This window comes from Euwallacea fornicatus, chromosome 10 (assembly GCF_040115645.1).
Source record: "Euwallacea fornicatus isolate EFF26 chromosome 10, ASM4011564v1, whole genome shotgun sequence".
Taxonomy (NCBI): Eukaryota; Metazoa; Arthropoda; class Insecta; order Coleoptera; family Curculionidae; genus Euwallacea; species Euwallacea fornicatus.
The window spans coordinates 5,012,726-5,033,687 of record NC_089550.1 but is presented as its reverse complement, the minus strand read 5'-3'; the positions used below and the strand labels follow the sequence as shown (position 1 = coordinate 5,033,687).

The following is a 20,962-nucleotide window of genomic DNA, read 5'->3' as shown; positions in this document are numbered from 1 at the left end:
GAACAAAGAGTGGCTAGGGATATTTAGCTCACTATTCAATACGTTGTAATTACGTCGCTTAATGCTTTTCACAATCGTCTTTGTCTTGTCCCTGGATCGTCGTTAAATTGCAGAGAATAAGCTTTTGTTTGTGGTGCACGAGCCTCTTGGTTTCGGTAAAAATTTTTGACCCTCTTTTTTCAGGCTTGACCACTTTTCTGCTCCGTTTTAATATCGCATCATGACTAGTAAGATATCAGTTTGCACGAAAAACCTCGTGCCACAAAATCCTCCCTTAGGATTCTATTACCAATAGAGAGAAGTTACAAGACGGATTATGATATAACGCGGCTCAAACCTCCGAAGTAAAATGTCGGCATGGCTGTCCTGGGTGTATCTGGGTTATTACTTCCTTTTCCAGTCAGTTCTTATTATTTTGACAGAGCGAGGTCATTATTTATTTATGTCCAGACGTTGAGCAACAGTTCCATGTTTTAGACGTGGGACAGCTAGATTGATGGCGGACTGATTAGGTCAGTGAAACCGTTTAAAATCCAGTTTTAACACACCTGAGGCTGAAAACACCCGGAGTTTGATGAAGTGAATTTGGACCTTTGTTATTCTGTACAGGGTGTTTTCATTCGATCCAAAGTAAAACGTCCCAAAGTCTCCGGGCCAAAGTTTCACGAAACTAACGTTTACGGTTTCTCAATTATCAATCGATTTTTGGTCCCGATGTTTGATTGGAAGTCTGATCACAACCAATATATTACATGGCGAATAAAATAAAATTCTTTTCATGGCAGTTATTAGATGCTGATTGCCCCTAAAAGGAGTACCTCTCCAGAAACCATTATCTTTATTGTTCCGAGTCTCGAGGCGTCAAATAAATATCTTCGTTCTGCTCTCGCAAGCATTCCTATGAATAATATTAAAATCAATTATGTTTGAGTTAGGTCTCTTACAGGGAACTGCACAGGGCTGGTATTCTATTCTATTATTTATAGATGTCCGGCTTACGAGTGGCGGAACTTTCAGGCTTTGTCGGATAAAACGACACACTTAAATATTTATGCTGTTAATTATTTCATGGAAGGTGGTTCATAATCATTAGACGAAGCAGTTTAGAGAATTAATTCACGTTCATGTCTTGAGATAACCAGGCCAATTTGCAGGCCATGACTGAGCAGGTGTTCAAAACTAATCTCGAACATTTAGAGGAAGTGAGGACTAATAATCTTTTCCTATTGAACGTGCCATTAATCGCATTAATGTGCTGCAATGATGTTCCCTCTAGTCATTTGTTCAGATGAAAAATTCGAAGACCAAAAGGTGGGGAACTTGAGGGGTCAAAGTGATCTAACGGGCTATTTTAGAGAACAGGAGCGGCCGTAAATATTGTGAGCGATCTATGATATGTGCTAACAGTACTGGACAGTAATTTAAAGAGCTAATGATGTCATGTCGTGGTTGTAAATAAACACAGTGGGGTACGCACTTCTAATTTTAGAATTCATGGGATTACCTGTTCAGGCGATAAGGAGAACTGGGGACGCATTCGTGTCTCGGAGGTTGGGGTTGCTGCCAAATTCATATTTTAGTAGGCTGACGGTTTTTCCAGCAGTTCACTAAACTGAGTTTCGTTGGTCCAGTTCCGGGTAAAAAAAGCGTTCCCAAATTTTAGAGAAGAAAACAATTTTTGGGGCTTCACCTTATGGTGCGAAAAGTTGCTGAAAATCTAGGAAAAGCCCAAAGTGTAACAATTTAAAAAAATAAACATAGCTTTCCTCGAGTTGCCTCGTGGTCAGGGGGAAAAAATCATTCAATTATTAAATAATAATCTCTCAATAATTTACTTCAGAGGTGGCTATAACCCTTAAAATTTGTGGCAAAAATAATTGGAAATTCGAGCAATTACCGAAAAACTTTCATCGTGCAATTGCTCATTGTTCTCTACCACATACCGCGTTTTATTTTCGCAATAAACTTTTCAATAACAAACACGGTCGGTAGTTTATAAAAGAATTTCTAAACCGAAATTGAATTTTAGGAGAACAAATTTTCGCAGCTTGGAGCCGACGAAGCGAACGGTCTGCTCCCGATGCGAGTTGAAAAACAGGGAAAAATGTACTGACCGTGTAGTTTTAGGGTTATTATTTTCTAAAATAAACTACGAATAAATGACCGGGTGCTTTGTTGGAAAAAATTGATATTACGGGGAGTTTTGCAGTTTCATGATGTGAAAAACATGTCGGGAATATGGAGCAATTTACGAGTATTAGCGTTTCTTATGAAAATTGCATGCCAAAGCTTTCAACAGTTGTTTAGATTTTACCATAAATTTATTTATAGATAAGTTCTCAAAATTAATTACTAAGCGAAAATCTCGATTTGTATCCTGCCAAGCAGCGCACTATACGAGCTAAATAAGAGACCATTAGTCTCCAGTCAGTTTTCCTCACTGAAAGCAGCAGGATTGGAACGAATGACCAAATAAATTTGCGTTAGCAACTTCACAGGATCAATTAATTGGCTCCCGATTTAGAGCAGAGGAATATGCTGACGAAGACCATAAATTGTGAGCTTAAAGTGCAGTTGTCTAGCTATGTTATAACTTGAGAGTTTAATTCAGAAGAGTTTTTCGAGAGTGTGGAGTTAGTTGATACAGAGTTAGTTACTTTACTAGTTTTTTTGTAACTTTTGTCCCTGGAGACCAATTCTTTAATGTCCTGCTGCATGTGACGTAACTTCCAGAGGTAACCATCAGTCAAAGTGTCTTTCTTTGCTTGGGATGGCTGTCCTTGTTTCAACTGTTGGTTAAGCTTTAACTATAACTTTGAAAACAGTTTATGTGTGGGTCGACGAGGTGAAAGAGCTACACGAAATTGTCTCAAATATTGAGTACTGAAACTATAGCTCGCGAGAGGGCTGAAATTTGGAAAGGTCAGAAATAATGGTTAATAAAGAAAGGAGACAGTTAAAAATTTACTTATCTTCGCCCTTTTCATACACCCTCCCAAGAGATACATATCTTTAGAGTAAACGTACTTAAATTGTCCGACCAACCCATCAAAGCATCCCCCATTTCTTCCGAAGTTGAATTTACTTTCTTAATAGGACACGCAGCAATTAGACAAGTTTTAGGGAGAAAATTGAAATTCCCTGGTATTAAATTAACATATTTAAAGTAAGAAAATTGAAACTCTCTCGCGTAAATTTCATTTAACTTTTATTGACTAAGAATTAATTCAGTTCTACTTGTTCGGCTGTTTACTTTATACTGGCAATTTTCTTAAAATACCTCTGAAGATGCAAATCTGAGTTCAAATCTTGAGGTCGGTCCAAGTGAAACACGTCGGGAACATGAGGCAGAGAAACCGGTGAAATTTCGCAATCATAGATGCAATCCATGTTATAATATTTTTATTTTACCAGTTTCAGTAAACGTTGGAAAATGAAAATCCACATAACCCCTTTATAAATTTTTCATCACAATTCAGTCCCCTCGATAAAGAGGGTCAATTAATAACCCCAGTCCGAAACATATTAAACCTTTTCCCCAATATCCATTTAAATTTCCATCTAATCGCGCCTTTAAAAAAAAACAGTCAATTTGCCATATATTAAACGATATATTAAAAGTCTGATAGCAGCGGAAACACATCCCTGCGACCCGGAATTAAAACGTATTTATTTATGTATTTATTCATTTATGCAGTAAAAATTCAGCCTTGAGGGGGTCAAATGGACGACGCAAAACAAAATAAAACCGGAAAGATGCGATAGCGGAATGGTCTTATTATACCCCTGGGAATTGCTATATCATATTTAAGGGAGCCTTAATTCGCTATAATACGCTTACTAAGCTAAAAATAAGCCGTTTTATGAATTTTTTAAGGAAACTGTTTCGGTTAACGCCAAGAAGAAATGAATTTCTGAGGCCCCTTTAGGATTACCTAACATAAAGCATGGCAATAAGTGTAAGAAGCTGGTGGAAAATGAGTAGTGTTGGAGGGTTACAAGTACCCGTAAGTCAAAACGAGCTGAATGAAACGAAGTGCGGGATTTTGCGTATTTTCGAAGTTTATTTTGTCAATAGAAAATCATTCTTTTTCAGAATTGCTTTTTTAAATGTGAAAGTTCAAAAATTGAGCATTGTCGCACAGTGTTATTGACGAGCCGTTTGAACTATCTAATAACATATAGGCAGTTCCATTTAAAAATCATAATTACGTTAGTTGTGGTGTTTTTTTACTTTTCCGATATCAAGATGGACAACTGAATTGTAAAGGAGGCCCTGAAACGGGGATTTTTAAAAACACACCCCGTATCTACCAAACGAAGATTGCGATCAATTTTTTTTCACTGTCAAGTTCCTTGTCCTAAAATTTGAGTGCGGAATGGCAAACGTTGTACGTCCCTGATTTCAATGGTAACTGAAAACCCTGTAAGTCGTATTGGAAACACCCTGTACCTGATATTTTTCACCGCTATATTTGTGTTTCGATTGTACTTTTACAAAAATATATCGGAAGATATAGGCCTTTTGTGTAACATTTACGTTATATCAACTAAAAAATAAATATCTATCTCATTTTTGGGGTGTTTATTTTGGCGGATGCTCTTCGATATGTACCCCAAAATTCTATTTTCGCATTCTCCCTAAGAAACTAATAACGCTAAATCTAATACCAAATAACGGCTCTCCAAATATAAGACACGTTTTAAGCCGTTTACTTTAGCGCCTTCCCACGTACAGCAAACAAATATCTGGTAAACGGTTAGCGTAACGGCGTGGCCTATGAGAAGTCCATAATATACAAATATAAATTCGTTCGAAGTGTGCTTGTAGGATTTGTAAAGAGCACCACTTAACATTTTTCAAGATTTCAATTCAAATTTCATCCTAAATCCCGGTTTTTTAGCTCTTGATTACTTTACTAGTAAGGTAATGGATATGAAAACTACGAATTAGAGCCGAGCGTCAGACCACTTGTGAATATGCATAGAAATTAAGTGTTGGAAAAACCTGGCCTTATAGAGGTTGCATATCAACTATAGATTTTGGTCCAGTTACACACATTTTTAATGTCAATCTTGATATTTTTCACATAAAACAGAAACGAGGCAAACAGGACCGTTAAAGAAAAATATTTGTTTTCAAAGATGGATGGGGCTGCCTTTCCCTTGACTTATAAACCTTTCCCTTTCGTGGATCATAACTCAAGTGATTTCCTAGTTTCGAGTACAATTTGTTAAATTGCCCTGATTTACTTACCTCCAGGGATATGTCTGTGGGTGTTTTCTCTTTGGTTGATTAGGGATTTCTCTTAAGTAATGAGAAAGTGCTAGCGATGATTGTTGGGAAGAATAGGCGTAATATAAAAATGTCTTAGTTTTTTCTTACGGTGTCTTTATGACAATGCTTGAATGAATCAGACGCGTTAGATTGTCTCGGAATTTCCATGTTCTTGTCACATTGGTGGTATTTTTTGAAATCGAGGCATTGGGGACGTGACAGAGTATTTTCACTGCGAAGCGATCATCAGAATGATCACTAATCTAAATGAAATTCCCATTTAGTATCAAAGGATAGACCCTTTCATGTAGCCTAAAGGCTGTAGATCCGAGGTCATCGAGAGATAGGGGTAATCACGATAATAATGAAAATTAGTGTTGGCTTAATTTATTGGCATAATGCCAGCTGCAGATCGAACTAAGAGGTCGGAATACAGCTGGTAATAACTTTGATTCCAACTTAAATGCTGTATTATTACTTTTCTTTACCGACAAGCAACTTCTCCAGGGGATTCATTCTCTCTTAACATCCCAGCTTCCTTTTTTTCCTTAAAAGGGTTTCGACTGGAAACAATCTCTGGACTAATATTTCAGGAGCCTTACAAAGTCCCAAATAATTACGGCAGCATTCTTAAAGGGTCGTAAATATTCAGACATAATATTAACACAAGATTAAACTCTTTGTAGCTCCATTCTAATTGAGTTTTTCTTCCACTCAGATTAAATTGTATATTCATTGTTCGCCTCTCTTTATCTTTATTAACGCAAAATGGCCACTGCACTTTGCGAAAAATGCAAACCCGGATGTTAATGGAGTAAATAGAAGAAAATAGTGGGGTAGTTCAAGCCTTTTTTTAGTACAAATTAGGGGGAGAATAACAAATTTAATTCTTTTGCAGAGGCGCTTTATGCGAGAGAGGATAATTAGACTTTAGCAAAGAGGATTTTTATTTAGATGTTAAATTCTCAGGCACGGTTACAGCCTTTGAAGTATTATTGCTTTGTATTTTGTGGTAAAGGTTTCGTAGGTAAAACGGGGTATATGCCATGCAGTAAAGGCGATCGTGTGTATCGAGGAAGGCAGACCGCAGTCCAGGGCGCGAAGATTTATGTGTTCCTAAGACCGAGCAAGGCCAGCTAAATCTCGAGCTAGTTACGCTCTTGTTGACCGTTTTTGATGCCAACATGAATTATTAATCCTCTTAATTACAACTTTCACGCCATACATCACCACAGAGCCACAAATTTTAGCAACCTTCAGCAATATATCTAGCGGCCTCCCTTTCATCAGGGTGTGACCTATACACTGCTGTTTTCAGGGAATATTATGAAACAGGGGCTTTTATTGAACATGACTCGATATGTGAAACCGAACTGTCAATTTCAACGTTGTTCGGTCGTTCAGCAGGACGATTTCTATTGAATTATCATCTGCTTTGACGTCCGAAAAGCCGGTTTGGTTCGATTTAATTCAACTGGCAAATTTGCCTTAGTGGCACACTCTGAATAGAAAGTTTTCCATTGTTCAGTTTTCGCTCAGTTTCCGAAACGGTCCCTTTTAGACCAGGGCGGGAAAAAGACGATATAAGGCCAAGTTGACTAATGAAGCATTAAACAAGAAACGCAATCGGCAAATTCTCACCGTTCGGAAACAAGGCCGGATTAATTGATCTTGGCAAGTTTCGAAAGCGAATCATTTCGATAGGCGATTCGCTTCTGCATTGAATTGCAAATTGGAAATGGTCGTTCATTGTGCTGGGATACGTAAATTGCGCTATTTCGTAAAGAGAATCATTTTTGGTGGAAAATTTAGATTGCATTGTGAACGGAAAAAATTGTGCAAACCTTTAGCTAATTTCGGCCAACAGTCATTTCCCAAAGCTCGGGGAAACTCATCGTTAGAACTTTAAAATCGAAAGGTGACGTTAAAATTGAAAAATCAGATTGGGGGTGGGGGATCTCTATGTTCGCACCTCCTCGATATCTCGATTGAGATATTCGAGTTTTGGAAGAGATGTTTTAGACACCCGGTACTTTTAAAACCGCAAAAATGGTTATCAAAGGAGATGTTTTTTGTTTAGGTTTATACAGGTGGAAATGCAACGGTTGAACCTCACCTGGACGCCAAATGGGGAAAATCCTTTAAGCTGTTGCTAAGCAGTTACTGAACTAACTCGAGCTAAATATATCAGTTTTCAGAAGAAACTTTCTCAAGTGCCTGAACGTTCAAATAGAGGAACACGTTAAAAATCCAGGAAGGGCTTCTACACGTGGAATCCCTACGGCATACGCACTGGCCGTGTTATTCAATCTAAATTAATGCTGCTCAGTGCGGTGTATCGCAGAACTAACCCTTTATAATTCATATTAATTGACTGAGGCACACTTTATCCCCCAGTTTATCTACTGAACGTAATGTTTCGACAGAGTTATTATTTAAGATATACTGGCAGCCACTTGGCTAAAGGGGGAACAGATTTCGCAAAGATTCATTGGCGTCTAACTAAAACTTGGATTATCTCTATCCCCCTCCAGTAATAAAGCCATTAGGTTGAGATACTAATTAACGGTGCTTGGGAGACTGTTTATGCTTTTATGGTGAAGTTTTAACTTGCTGGGTTTAACAATAATTATTTTCTTATTTGATGGTTGACGTCGAGCAAGTGCCCTTTTATCTTGTAATTTATAGTCGGAAGTAATGGCTTAAAACGTCGCTCAGCCCATTATGGCGTGCCTAGCGGTGTTTAGTTATTATGTCTTATATTAATATCAGATGAAGGAGCGAGTCATCATACAGTAAAATTGAGCATTGGTAGTGGCAATATCACCTGGACTTGAAACTGGCCGCTTTCGAGGACTTTTCCCGGTATGTAAATATTAGGTTCGGAAGGCTCGTGCAAATACAACAGGGGCATACCACTAAGAAGCAGATATTGATAACCCCGTATTGGATGGCACGGATTGTCGAGAAGAGCAGAGGAACGTGGGTATTAGATTCATCCAGGATCGAAACTCGGGAATAGTATATTTCCGAGCTAAATTCCAACAAATCAAATGTTATTATGGGCCCATAAATATTTCCACTAGCTCCAATATCGAGAAACAATTAGACAGCCCGATGTGTATCCGACCGTTTATGGCGCTTGTTGTGTGAAGTCGAGGGGTACGTGGAAGCACTATGGACGGGTGTAACGGGCCTGAAACTCCCAGTATTTAAGTTCAAATTGATGTTGGTCTTCCAATGGAGTCCGACAAATGTCGGTTTTATGTTTTTATTTTGAAAGAGGGATGGGCACGTACTGAAGCAAATTTTTTCTCCTTGCTAATGCATAAATTTTGCCGCAGCCCCTCCTGCTGGCGCCTCTAAAATATTATTCTCCCAGCACCTCTGTTTAAATAATAAGCCGATGTTTTAATATTAGGCATATATCAAAGTAAATTGCTTTTGACAAATAACATCTCCCAGTTAAACCCCATCTAATCCAACTTTGTTATGAAACCATAAATATTCCCACGAGACTCCAAGCTCGAGAGACAATGGGACTTTCGCCCCGGAAAACTCAGGCCCTTACAAACCACCGAACAAAGTTATTTGCTACGCGGTGAGAAATTCCAGCCTTAATTTAGTGTTTTCACGGTTCTACTTCGGTAGGCATCAAGTATTCTGATAGTCGAGTTATCGTCCTAACTTGCCTTCTTGCTGCCGCTAAATTTCGGGTTATTAAAAGGGATAAATCTCCGCCTTTAGGCGCATTAGTTCAGGTCGATTCCCCCAAGCTGGAGAAACTCTCCCTGCGTGAAGCTTGAAAACCTATGAAGAACTGCGATATAACTTCGCTACCTGGAACGGACTATATGCAGGCTTTCGCTTTCTTTTTGCTACTAAAACCTCAACGTGGCCACGGATTTTACACTCCATCCATTCGTTTTTTTTGCGGGCGTGACCACTGGAAGCGTGATTAATGGATATTCCTCCGAGATAATATTAAATAACTATAAAGTGTGGGTTAAGTATGAGAAGATGAACGGCGGAAAGGTTGCAGGAGGGATGAAGATAACATTTAAGTTAGGTGCACACTATGGAAAGTCCAATTTATCATTGGAATTGTACAAACTCAAAACGAAATTAGTATAAGCCCGAATAAGTTTCTCTATAGCGCTTTGAGCATATTTGAGAACACACATAATTATATGAAGCTAGCCTTCTATTGAGTGTACAGAAATGTCTGCTTGTATTCGATCTATTCATACAAGTAAAACAAAGCGAACATTTCAATTTGATTTAGCTCATGGTTGGCTAGTTTCCATGGAATTATCAATCGCAATAGCATCGTAAATGGCTAGCTCGTTTGATTTAATTTTGGTTAGTTAATTTATTGTGAAATGAACGACGAATCTGTCGGCTTTTTTGCTTAGGGTTGTAAAGTATTGAATGGCATAATGCTATTGCCATTTACGCAACAAGTAATTATCTAGTTGCATTTAATAACTGTTATTGCAAAAGCGCTTTTGATTGGCAGCATTTGTGATAAATAATCAACATGCATTTCTATAAAACTTGTGACTCTATTGAAGTAAATAGATTGAAAGTTGCAACTGAAAAATGGGATTGAAAACTCGACCGACAGTTAAACTAAAACTGAAATTAAAACGGAAGTAAAAAAAGTCCGCAAATATCAGGAACAAATATATTTTCTATTACGGACATTTTTACTCGATTGATGGCTTAATGATCAGAACAAATTCTTATAAATTATTTATCACTGGAGAACGAGACTGAAGTGGCACAAAAATTACGAAATTGCTTTTCTGGAAAATAAAAGAATCGCATGAAGCACTTTGGAGCGATTCATGTTGATTCAGTGATAAAAGATTGCAATACTTTCGGTAACTACATCAGAAATATTCAATAACTCTTGGCCCTTATCGCTGTAGTACATGGGTAAATACCATTTTGTATAACATTTGAGGCGGACTTGAAATATTTGATCGAATCTTTTGTGAGATTGTCACGTGATTTGATGGGTTTTTAAAATATTGTTAAGGTGATTGTTGCATTTTTTAAATTTCTATTATGTCCCCGGGGGTTATGGGACATTTCGAAAATTTACTCAAAAAAATTAATTTTTTTTGTATTTTTTCCTCACCAATGTCAAGGTCACAAAAATAATTATTTTTATCACCTTTTGTAAACCTAGCAAATTTACCTACAGGACCCCGTCCATTAGTGTCGAGACACTCGGTGGATTTACCGAGGAATTCTTTTTGTAATTTTTAATTTATCGACGTAGAAATACTGTTGAGATTTTCAATGATAGAGCACGTAATATTTTTACGACAAGATGAGCAAATATTGGAACATTCTCCGTGTTCCCCTTAGGAACGCCAATAATTCCGAGAAATATCTGATTTCTTATCGTGCAAAAATTCCCTTCTCGAGGTTATTAAAGCACACCATTCTGGAATAATTCGTAAGTTTTGCAGTAAAGAACAAGTTACTTCGTAATTTGACAAAAATCGTAAAGTGCAGGTGAATTTGGAATAAAGGTACGTGAATGTGAATCATAAGAGATAAAAGGATTGGCATAAGTAATCGTAGCAGGCAGTCCAAATTTACATGCAAATCCTCGATAGTCCCTTTCAACTTGAATGTGGAGATCATATTTTCAAGAATCATATATTTAGGTAACACTTAAAGATAAATTGACTTCCAAATCCAGAATGAAGTCACGTCCTATTACCTCTATCTTACTTTCCTAAACGGTGTGAGGTAATTTCGCATTTAAAATTACTAGAATTCCAATTCGTATACTTTACTGACATTTTCAGCTTCTTTAAGGGTTCTTTTCGGCAATTCGCCATCGTAATTGGCAACAAAGCGTGTTGAGATAGTTTATTGGGGTTCGACTTTTCAAACTCCTAATGCTTTTACCAGCCCGATAATTTCCGTGGGAACGGAAAAATTGACAACTGCTCTGTTCAGGTTCCATCTTTTCCATGGAAATCATTTTCCTTGAAAACTTACCAGGAGTTTAAAAAAGCTGGCGTGAGGAACGCTTTCTTTTTCCCTTTCTATGGACTTAAAATATGCAAAAATTTAGTATTATAATCATTCCGGATTGTTGTTCAGGATTTTTTTTTATTGTGGTTTAGGGCTACCGCATTGGAAACAAAGTTGTAGTAAGTTTATTTGGCGGATTTTAACCTATCAATATAAAATTTTATATAAGCTTTCCTTCAGTAAAGCGTTTAAGGGTACAATAAAAATAATTTACGAGCTTTTCCAGTCCAAAGTGGAGCATAAAGCATTGCGGGCATAAAAAATAATGCCCAGAAGAAAATGGAGTAAATATATTCCCCGTTCAAATGCGTCTTTTGTGAGCCTGCCAACTGGAGGATACAATAATATGTCCAAACTACTAAATCTGCAGCATTTAAAATTTGTTTTATTTACTTGCCATATTTCTGGAATCTGAACTGGGAATTCTCTGCTGCATCATGTGAAAATCCAGATGCCTTTACATGGAATATCGCATTCCCGCGGTCCCTCACGCGGCCTCTTATTCAGGAAATGTTCTTGCCCTTAAGCCTTGCAGGGCTTTTCGTCCAGGAAATTCCTTAAAGAATTTGAATAATCTGTCGATGTGAGTTGGCCATTAGAACCACACCGGATCAAAAGTTGTTTTCAATGCATGCAATCGTACGAGCCTCGACATGCAAAACCTACTTTAAATTTTGCGGCATAATCCCTTCTTAAGTTCTCGCTTTGAGGCTTTTATCCGGCATTTCGTCGCCTGCATTCTCAAATGACAATTGAGAAATTTTCCTGCGACAAGGTTCAAAAAGCTCTCTAACCCATATTCGCCTTGGATGAGCATTCCAGGAATTTGCATGCAGGTCGGACAGACCGCTTTTGAATAAACAATGTACCGAGACGCAGCCAAGTTTGCAGGTTCAAGTTTTTGCAGTTCGAACAAACGAAACACAATTAAAGTGACTGTTGAAGAAGTAGTTAACAAAAATAAACAAGATGGCCTCAGTCTTAAGTGGTTGGAATTCGATTTGAACCAACGAGCTGCATTGGCGGAATTTCGTTTTAACTTCGATGCATTTGGAAAAATTTGATTATTTGGAGAATTTAATTTCAAATTAAATGAAAAAAAAAAACCGAAGCTTCATGGATCACGAGAGTTTCTTCATGCTTGAGGGCTCCTTTATCGAAAAAATGACTATCATCCACCTCTAACTGAATACAAATTTCATAAACACTAACTGACTCCTTTGAATTCGTGAAGCAAACCTGTTCTGGCACAGCTTTAATGGCGAGGTTTCAGCTGCCGCGGGAAGGAATTTTAATTCATATGCGTTATTAAACGGTTAACTGCCGCGGATTATGGGAGGCCCGATTTTCTAATTCTAGATTATGCTAAAATGTTACTTTAGTTCCTCTTTAGTATCGCACAGTGTCCTTTCAGGAAGGAAAGTCAGGTTTTATGGCCAGTTTGTTCGACAAATGGGCATGTCGGCTTGGGGGGAGGATTGTATATTTTTACATGAAGAAGCAAGGTGTAGATTTTCGACGGTTAAATAATCGAATTGCGGAAATTGTTCGTAAAAAAAAAACATGATAAAGTTCAGTGCTTTTTTTTCTTATCCCTCCTACTCCGTGCTCCAAGTTCTGCTGCTCACACTCGTAAATTTGGCCGACAGGTAACGAGAAGATCATGGTAGATGGCGCTGCTAGAACATTTTTCTGCAGACGCAACGAACTTGGTCTTGACATTGCCGATTTCTGGCTGCGTTTAATTGACCCGAGAGAAACAGAACTGATGAGATCTAATGGTATTTAAACCGGTCTTTGGGGTTCTCGAGTTAATTAAATGCAGAGCTGGAATGGGGTATAAAGTCGTAATAACCCTTAATCTTCACACAGAAAATTTAGTCTGGTACAACAGTTCAGTCCAACTAAATCCTTTAGTGATTATTTGCCACTTGACTAAATTGCTTATTTGGTGGGGACTATAAGTATGCGTTAATGCCTTGAAAACTAATGTTGATGTTATATTATTCGGACGTGGTTTAGTTGATATCACCTTCCATACAGCACCACACGCGGAATATCCACACCGTAATAGCCTCTTGCCAAAAATTAATAATAATTATTATTACCAAAATACATCAAAAGCTAAAAATATCCCTGTAATTTAAATACGTATCCATATCTATTTCATGATACATTTCGTCTGTAATCAGCTAAAAATCCCAGTGAAATTATTAAGTATTAAATATGAGCCCATAAGCGTCGGCATAATATAGAGCCCCGTATGGAACACCGAGCTACAATTTTATGCAAAATTGTACGCAAATAACTATATTGCAATTTCGTATGGCTCTTTGTTAATGGAACTGGAATGCCTGTTTCGGGTGAGATAATTTTGTTACAAATTTATTATTTAAACATACACACAGGCCGAATATCCGGGACACGCATTTTTTCATTTTATATAGGCCCAGAAAAATATTTACAAACTCCGGAAGTTAATGTTGTTTTTCTGGTATTTATCAGGGCAAAATAAGCCTGGCGAATTTCAAACGAATCGGAAAAGTTAGCGCTTTCCGCCCTAGTTGATCTAAATTACTCGTAACTGAAGAGCTTGGTCCTTCGATTAATTAAAACCGACCAACTTTTGTTTCAAAACGAATAGACTGGTTTGGAGGATATTTCGAAGTTTTAATCAATAGTGCCGTTATGCTGATGAGACCCCTACTGTTTGGATATTTATTGATTGCTGCATATAGCAGAAAAAATCATAACGGGGGCCCTATTTTTATACACTTTAAACTCAACACAAAGCATGTTTACCCGGCAATATTCCTCCAGCTTCTAATTGGAGATACCTCCCGTGCTAATTTACCCATTAATTAGAGCAAATATTAGATATTAGACGTTTTACGTAACTGTGAGATATTAAGGCATATACGCATAAAGTTTATCGGATATATTAGTCGGATATACATAACTTAGTGCTGCTTCTCCCAAGAGTTTCGCGTTAGTTTTGACAAATAGTCTCCTAACTTCTACTGTATTAAGATTAACTTGTTGGATGGCTTGCAAACTTTATTAAAACGAATGTCTTTGACTGGATTTAGTGAAAACGACCGGAAATATGGGAAATTTCCTACCTGTAAACGTTTCTCGAATCATCATACAACCGCATCTAGTCGAATGATCATTCAGTAAAATGCCCCGGACAATATAAAACCAACGGCAACCAATAAGGAAAAATATTGGTACTCATAGAAATGTTTGTTAAAAATATCAATATTCGCCAGGGATTTGTTTACTAGGGCCCCTTAAAGTGGCCCTAAGACGGAAAATAAATTGGCGGATTTCTTCGAAAATTTCAACATGTGCTTTTGAACAATTAAATATTTTCCAATACTTTTATGCATTAAGCGATCTTCACCAATCCCGATTTCGAAAGTTAAATTCCCAACGTGTTTAGAAAAATTTTGTTTCTTATTCGAGAATATTCTCGTTCCACCGCAAAATGTCTCGTTTAATCAATAGTTTGGTGTTAAGCGTTAACACATAATTGTAAACATATCGTAAGTTCCACTCTTTGCGGTGATTAAACTTAAAGCTTGTATTGGTCTTTTAAGGTTCAGGCATAAATTTGAGAGAAATGCATTTTGTTTACTCCTGAGAATTTCCACAAAAATTTTAGAGGTATAAAATCTTTCGAACCTCGTAGCTGCTTCTTGCATATTAAAAGATCTGAAAGAGAAGATTGAGTAAGAAATGGCCTCACTTTTTCCAATTAAAAATTTTGTATTCGTTCTTCTAAGGGTTGTGTATTTGCATAACTGCAAAACTGAGAAAAAAGGCTTTGAAAACTCCTCTTGAATTAAAAATTGCTGATAATTATTCCGTCGAGAGATCTCTCCTGGGGATGTATCAGATGTGTAGACATTTAAAGATTAAAGAAACATTGCAGCTTTACTTCAGATGACAGCTAATTACTACGGCCTGGGAATTACCTATAACTCCTATTACTGGATTTGTGCCAATTTTAGTTCGAATTCATCCCCACTTATTTATGACTCTTTGTGCAATATGAATTAGTATTACTTCCCAATGCATGAAAATTCACTTATACAGCTCCAAATTTTCCGAAACCTGTCCATTATTGCTTCCAGTTTCTATTTTTGCTTTAGTCTCTATAATTATATTGATCAATACCTCATCGGCACTAACCGCGGTTATAACGATGATTAATTTATTAACGGTCACTTTTATTGCCCGTTATTAAACAAACTCTAAAGCCAAACAAGGGGTTAACATTATTGATTTAAGACCGCATTGCTATTTGCATTTTCTAATAGTTAAATAATGGCATAGACGATGGTTAAATGCCGCTATAGATTATCAAAAAATCATAGCTGTAGCAGGGGTAAGTGGACTAAGCAATTATTATAGAAATTTCCTGAAAGTGAAAATTTTTCCAAAGAACTTTGAAAAATCTGTGGAAACTGCATGAAGTTGGGAATGGTTGCGCAGGCGCTTAGAAAGAATGACTCAAGTGATCAGGATTGCGTTGAGGTGAGATTGATGAATTGCCAGGATCATTAGAAGGAAGATAGATCTCTCGGAGCGGTTCTACGAATAGTGTAATGATGAGAGCCCTATACTGTTGTGTGCCAAGTAGTTTATCAAACTGCAATTAATAAAAATTTCATTAGAAAAAAATGTTTCTCGGATGCTATTTCAGCTTCTTTTTTAAACCGAACTCGATTCCATCATCATTATCTCATTGTACTCGTCCACGAATTCACTAGCCACAATGCAACATGGTACAATGGAACTTTTTTCGTGAAACCCGAGTTGAATTCTTAATTAAAGTGAAATTTCAATTATAACACTCTTAATAATGGCTGATGGCTGTGCGGTTTGGAGCGTTCTGCAACTAGTTTTAATTACATCTACAATTAAGTTTCGCCAATAGCTGCTCTCAAAAATACTCTCCCTCTCCCATTTCGAGCTAAAAGACGAATTATTTTATGCAAAAGTTTATTCAATAGGCGCTAATGGAACTCGTGCTGAATGTCTTAGGGCTGAACTAAATACTGAGAGACTTCAGCAACGCGATGAAGCATTTGTTTCTGTTCCAAAGGAACCTTTTTTTCCTCTCGTCTAGCTAAATAGGTGTTGTTCAGGCAATCTTGCTTTAATAAATGGCTTTCAGTAATTAAAAGAGTCATTATAGGACCAGTTGATGGAAAGGGAATTTGGTGCGAATTTAATTTTTTTAGCAGAAAGAAACCAATAACTTTTTGGACTCCGTCGAGTCCATCGATGGAGCTGTCGATGTCGGTCCAATCATTGCCCTCGTTGTGCCTTTTAGGTAAGTAGTTTATGTTTAATCAAAGGGACGACAAGTGAAATGCGATAAGTCTTGTGAATTAGCGTTTATTTCGCGAGCTGCAGCAATATAAAAAAAACGCTACATGCAAGGATCACATTAATTAAATTCTAATAGCATTGATTTTGATATGCTGACTAGCTGATGCGAGATAACAAACACTATAATTAAAATCGACTATAAACGAAATCCTATATGAATATCAACTTTTGATGGATTTTTCGGAAAAAAGCAATTGCAATTTCGACACAGGAAAAATTAAAAATTTGCGTTATTGAACAAGTCCGAATAAACCAAAGCCCGGCTGCTAGGTCCAATCTCAATATGATCCAAATTTAAATATTAACTGGGACAATTAAGTTTTAATGCTGAAAAATAACTCCGCATCGTCCGCCACTGAGCGTGGTTAATAGGACAAATTAATAAACGGGTTTCAATTTCGTTGGCATAAATTAAAAACGATTAAAATTTAATCCAGTGTCAGACATCAATACTAGTTTAATTGGTACAATGGCCACAAACACCACTGATCTCGCGGGAGACAACTTTCTGTCCGATTTGTTTAAGTGTGTGAGTGCAGAAGCATTAAAGAGAGAAAATATCGAGAAGTATGACCTGAAAATCTATGGAAGTGAGGACAAAATAGAGCAATATGGTAGCGATATTGCTTTTATTGATATATCTGCAGAGACATTTGAGGCAGAAAAACGGGAGTATAACTTGGTGTTGAAGTATGGACACACGCAGAAGAATGTTAGGAACAAAGTTCCTGTAACAGAAGGATTTAGGAGGGAGATAGAAGTTTATTCCAAGGTAACTTATAAATACGTCAAATGTGCAATAACCATAAAAATTACGCATTTGACTTGTAGTTAATTCCGTGCTTCCAAAAATTCCTGGATGAGAAGAACTTACCATCGCTCTCAATACTTCCTAAATGCTTTTTAACAAAATTCTCCGAATCTGACGAAATCATAGTGTTAGAAAACCTAAAGAAGCAAGGGTACCACACCTACAATCGAAAATCTCCAATGAACAAAAGCCACATTAAAAAGGTTTTAGAAACTTATGCTCAGTGGCACGCCCTGTCTTTTGCCCTTGAGGATCAGAATGATCAAGACTATCAAGACATCAAGAACGATTTTCTTCCGAATCCTTGGCAGGGCTATTTGCGAAATCAGTTAGGCGAATTAATAGATATTGGTCAGGAAACTTTATATGCTATTCTGGAGGCAAATGGGGAAAACAATTTGCTTATGAAGTATAAACAGAAGATTGGTCATGCGAAAGCAAGGACGGTGCTAATGGACCTAATGGATATGGAGGAAAGTGCATCTGTGGTATTACATGGTGATTGCTGGAATAATAACTTTTTATTCAAATATCAGGTGAGAGTCTTTAAATAATAGCCCAAATTACTCAAACTACCTTCTTTTTACATGGCAGGATAATGATCGGAAAAAGTCCATATGTACTAAAGTCGCTTTGATAGACTTCCAAATGACGTCACTGCGAAGTCCAATTTTCGATTTGAGCTACTTAATCTACACTGTAGCCTCAAAGAAAGAGTTGAGGCATTTCAAGCAACTGATTGAACACTACTACTTTCATCTGGCCAACCACATCCGGGCTCTGGGTAGCAGTCCAGAAAAATTATTTCCTTTCAGTTCCTTTAAGATACACTGGAGGCGGTATGGCGCCTATGGGGCTATTTTAAGTCCTTTTATCGCCATGTATTGCTTTATTGATAAGGAGGATACAGCTGATTTTGGAGTTTGTCAGACTTTGAGGAATGCTACAACTAAGAATAAGTACATGAAAAGGGTAGTTGCTGTTGCGAGGCATTTTGCTGAGTTTGAATTTTAGTGCTTTATGTTGTAATAAACGTCTGGTACATTTCGCTTTTAATAAATCCCGGGCTGAAATTATTTTGTATGTAAATTGAATATTTCAACGTAATGTCTTGAGTATCTCTCATGGATCAATAATTTTTTTTTAAGAAAACAATGCTCAAAATAAATTTCGGCTTGCCCACATTTAGATTCATCTCATTTAATGAATATTTGTCTGCGCTCACTTCGCCGAAAATGAAAGAAATTCCTGCGACGTCAACAAGGGCCGCGTTCAGTGGCGTCAACAGCAGTTGTGCAAAATTTCCGTTCAAGGTCACTTTGTCTTTCGAATACATTATTCAAATAGCAACTCGAGGTCATGTATTTACGGAATGTATAAATTACAAATCCTGTGAGAGAAATGTACCTCTTGAAGAAAAAAGAAACAGTTTTATTCTGTTCAAGGATATTCCAGTTGTGCCAACACATTAGATTTTTTAATGATCTTTGGAACGTATCAGTGTTTAAGAAATACCGCTGCCAAGCTTGAGGTGGTTACATACAATGACTTCAGCCGGGGATAAATCCCTGGTCGAAATTACTGCATATGTGAATTTTCCTTCAATTAAACCATACAGACGAACTGAGAGACGAACAAACTTTACGCAAATTAATAGAATATCTCACCGCGACTAGAAATTCATAGATGAATAATTAAAGTGCAACTGCATTCGAAGGCAGTAAGGAAACGCGTTTGCTTCATACCAATTAGAGCTTTAGCAGTGAATACGAATAATCTTAGACAGTCTACAGAGTTCTGTAGCAGAAACAAGGGCTGTTCCTGTTCTAAAGTTTCTCTCCCGAAAACATCTTCCTTAATAGAGTTACAAGCCGTGGAAGGAGCTAAACTTAAAATAACTGGGTAATATGCAGGGTTATTTGTCAGAACTAATTTCCACCAAAACGGAGTCCCAAATGGGACAACTGAAGCGTATTTGTTTTAGTTTATGTTTTGATATGTTCTGTAAGTACCTTGCTTGAGTTGATGTTTGTTCTTATAATTATCCTGAGTTATTGTTTAAAATGTGACTGGATAAGAAATTTTAATGCGAAGGGCTTTTTAGCTGTTTTAATAATCTCTAGTGGGATTTTCTTTTATTTTGCCGAAATAATTTCACAGCCTAAGGCAACATCATTTTCTCTCCTCACATATGTATATCGAAGAGGGATGAGCAAACACAACATTCCCTAAATTGTAACGATATTTCGCCCATACGTGCATACAAGTATACGATAACCGCAATGTTTACAACGCTAGAAATATCTGCTAGCTAATTGGCGTTAATATAACTAACTGTTTTGATTGCTAATTATTCGTAAATTAATTCGAACTTGTGGATAATAAACAAAACAATTATTACGTGACTCAAATTATTACATTTCAATACAGAATGCCTAAACCCTTGAAAGTTACAGTAACTGAAGCGAAAAGTTTATGCTACAGTTACGTTCAAATATAATTGGGACTCACAAGTTGGATCTCTCACATATGAAAACTAAAAGCTCTTACTTCAAAGGCAGAAATCTTACGGTTCTGTTAAAAGGCACGAAACCTTTAGAGTAGTAAAGAGTATCTAATGTAAATGAAGGCCAGTAATTGCTTATCCCTTTCAAATGCCTTAAAATATATGAAAAATGCCCAAAAATTTTAACTGAAAAATGTTCAAACACGATTTAAAGCAATCTTAAGTCGTATACGGAAAGTCTTCCATAGCCTTAAAGCACCATGATCTACTGATTTACTGCCTTAAAGATTAATCAAACGCACTTATAATACAACAAATCATTGACCGAATTTTTAGACTCAAATATCTGAGAAGCGGCTAAAGATAAATATATAGTGGGGGCCAAATTGGCGATGCATATATTGGGATCTATGCAAAATGTGTCAAAAAGTCAGTCAAAAAATATCATATTGACAGCTTGCAGAAAATACGACTCTCTGCTAAGTTAAAGATTTTCGCAGGACCGATAATAACAGAAACGAGCAATGGACCAAATTCACTGAATCACTCTATACACAGAACTGGTGGAAGCGTGTTTGCGAATTAGTGGTTTAAGAGCAGCATCCAGCTTTCGGGGAGTTGGGTGGTAAGTATAGACTCAGCGGGTTGAAGCCGTTCATACGAGGCCTGAATTAGGGGCTGCGCCCCGTGGGGTTGTCGCGACGTGACAAGTGGTACACATCCGCAGAACAATTACTAATTTAATTTGAAGAATGCACCAGGGAATGTGCTTGTCCCAGACCCACTTTGTGGCCATTGGTGTCCACGTAATGAATAACAGCAACTAATCTGACGGTATGGTGCTGGCAGCTTGAGGCCACCTTTTTCCTGTTTTGACGCCCCTCTGCACGCTACCATCCACGAT

The 20,962-nt window shown here is 37.3% G+C and overlaps 1 protein-coding gene across 1 annotated transcript; it reads left to right on the top strand.

Moving 5' to 3' along the window:
• Positions 1–17,187: 17,187 nt before the first annotated feature.
• LOC136341558 (uncharacterized) lies at positions 17,188–19,957 on the top strand. Its single transcript, XM_066286678.1, has 3 exons — positions 17,188–17,513; positions 17,573–18,088; positions 18,147–19,957. The coding sequence occupies exons 1-3, from the start codon at positions 17,211–17,213 to the stop codon at positions 18,564–18,566; spliced, it is 1,239 nt and encodes a 412-aa protein (XP_066142775.1). The 5' UTR covers positions 17,188–17,210; the 3' UTR covers positions 18,567–19,957.
• The last annotated feature ends 1,005 nt before the right edge of the window (positions 19,958–20,962 follow it).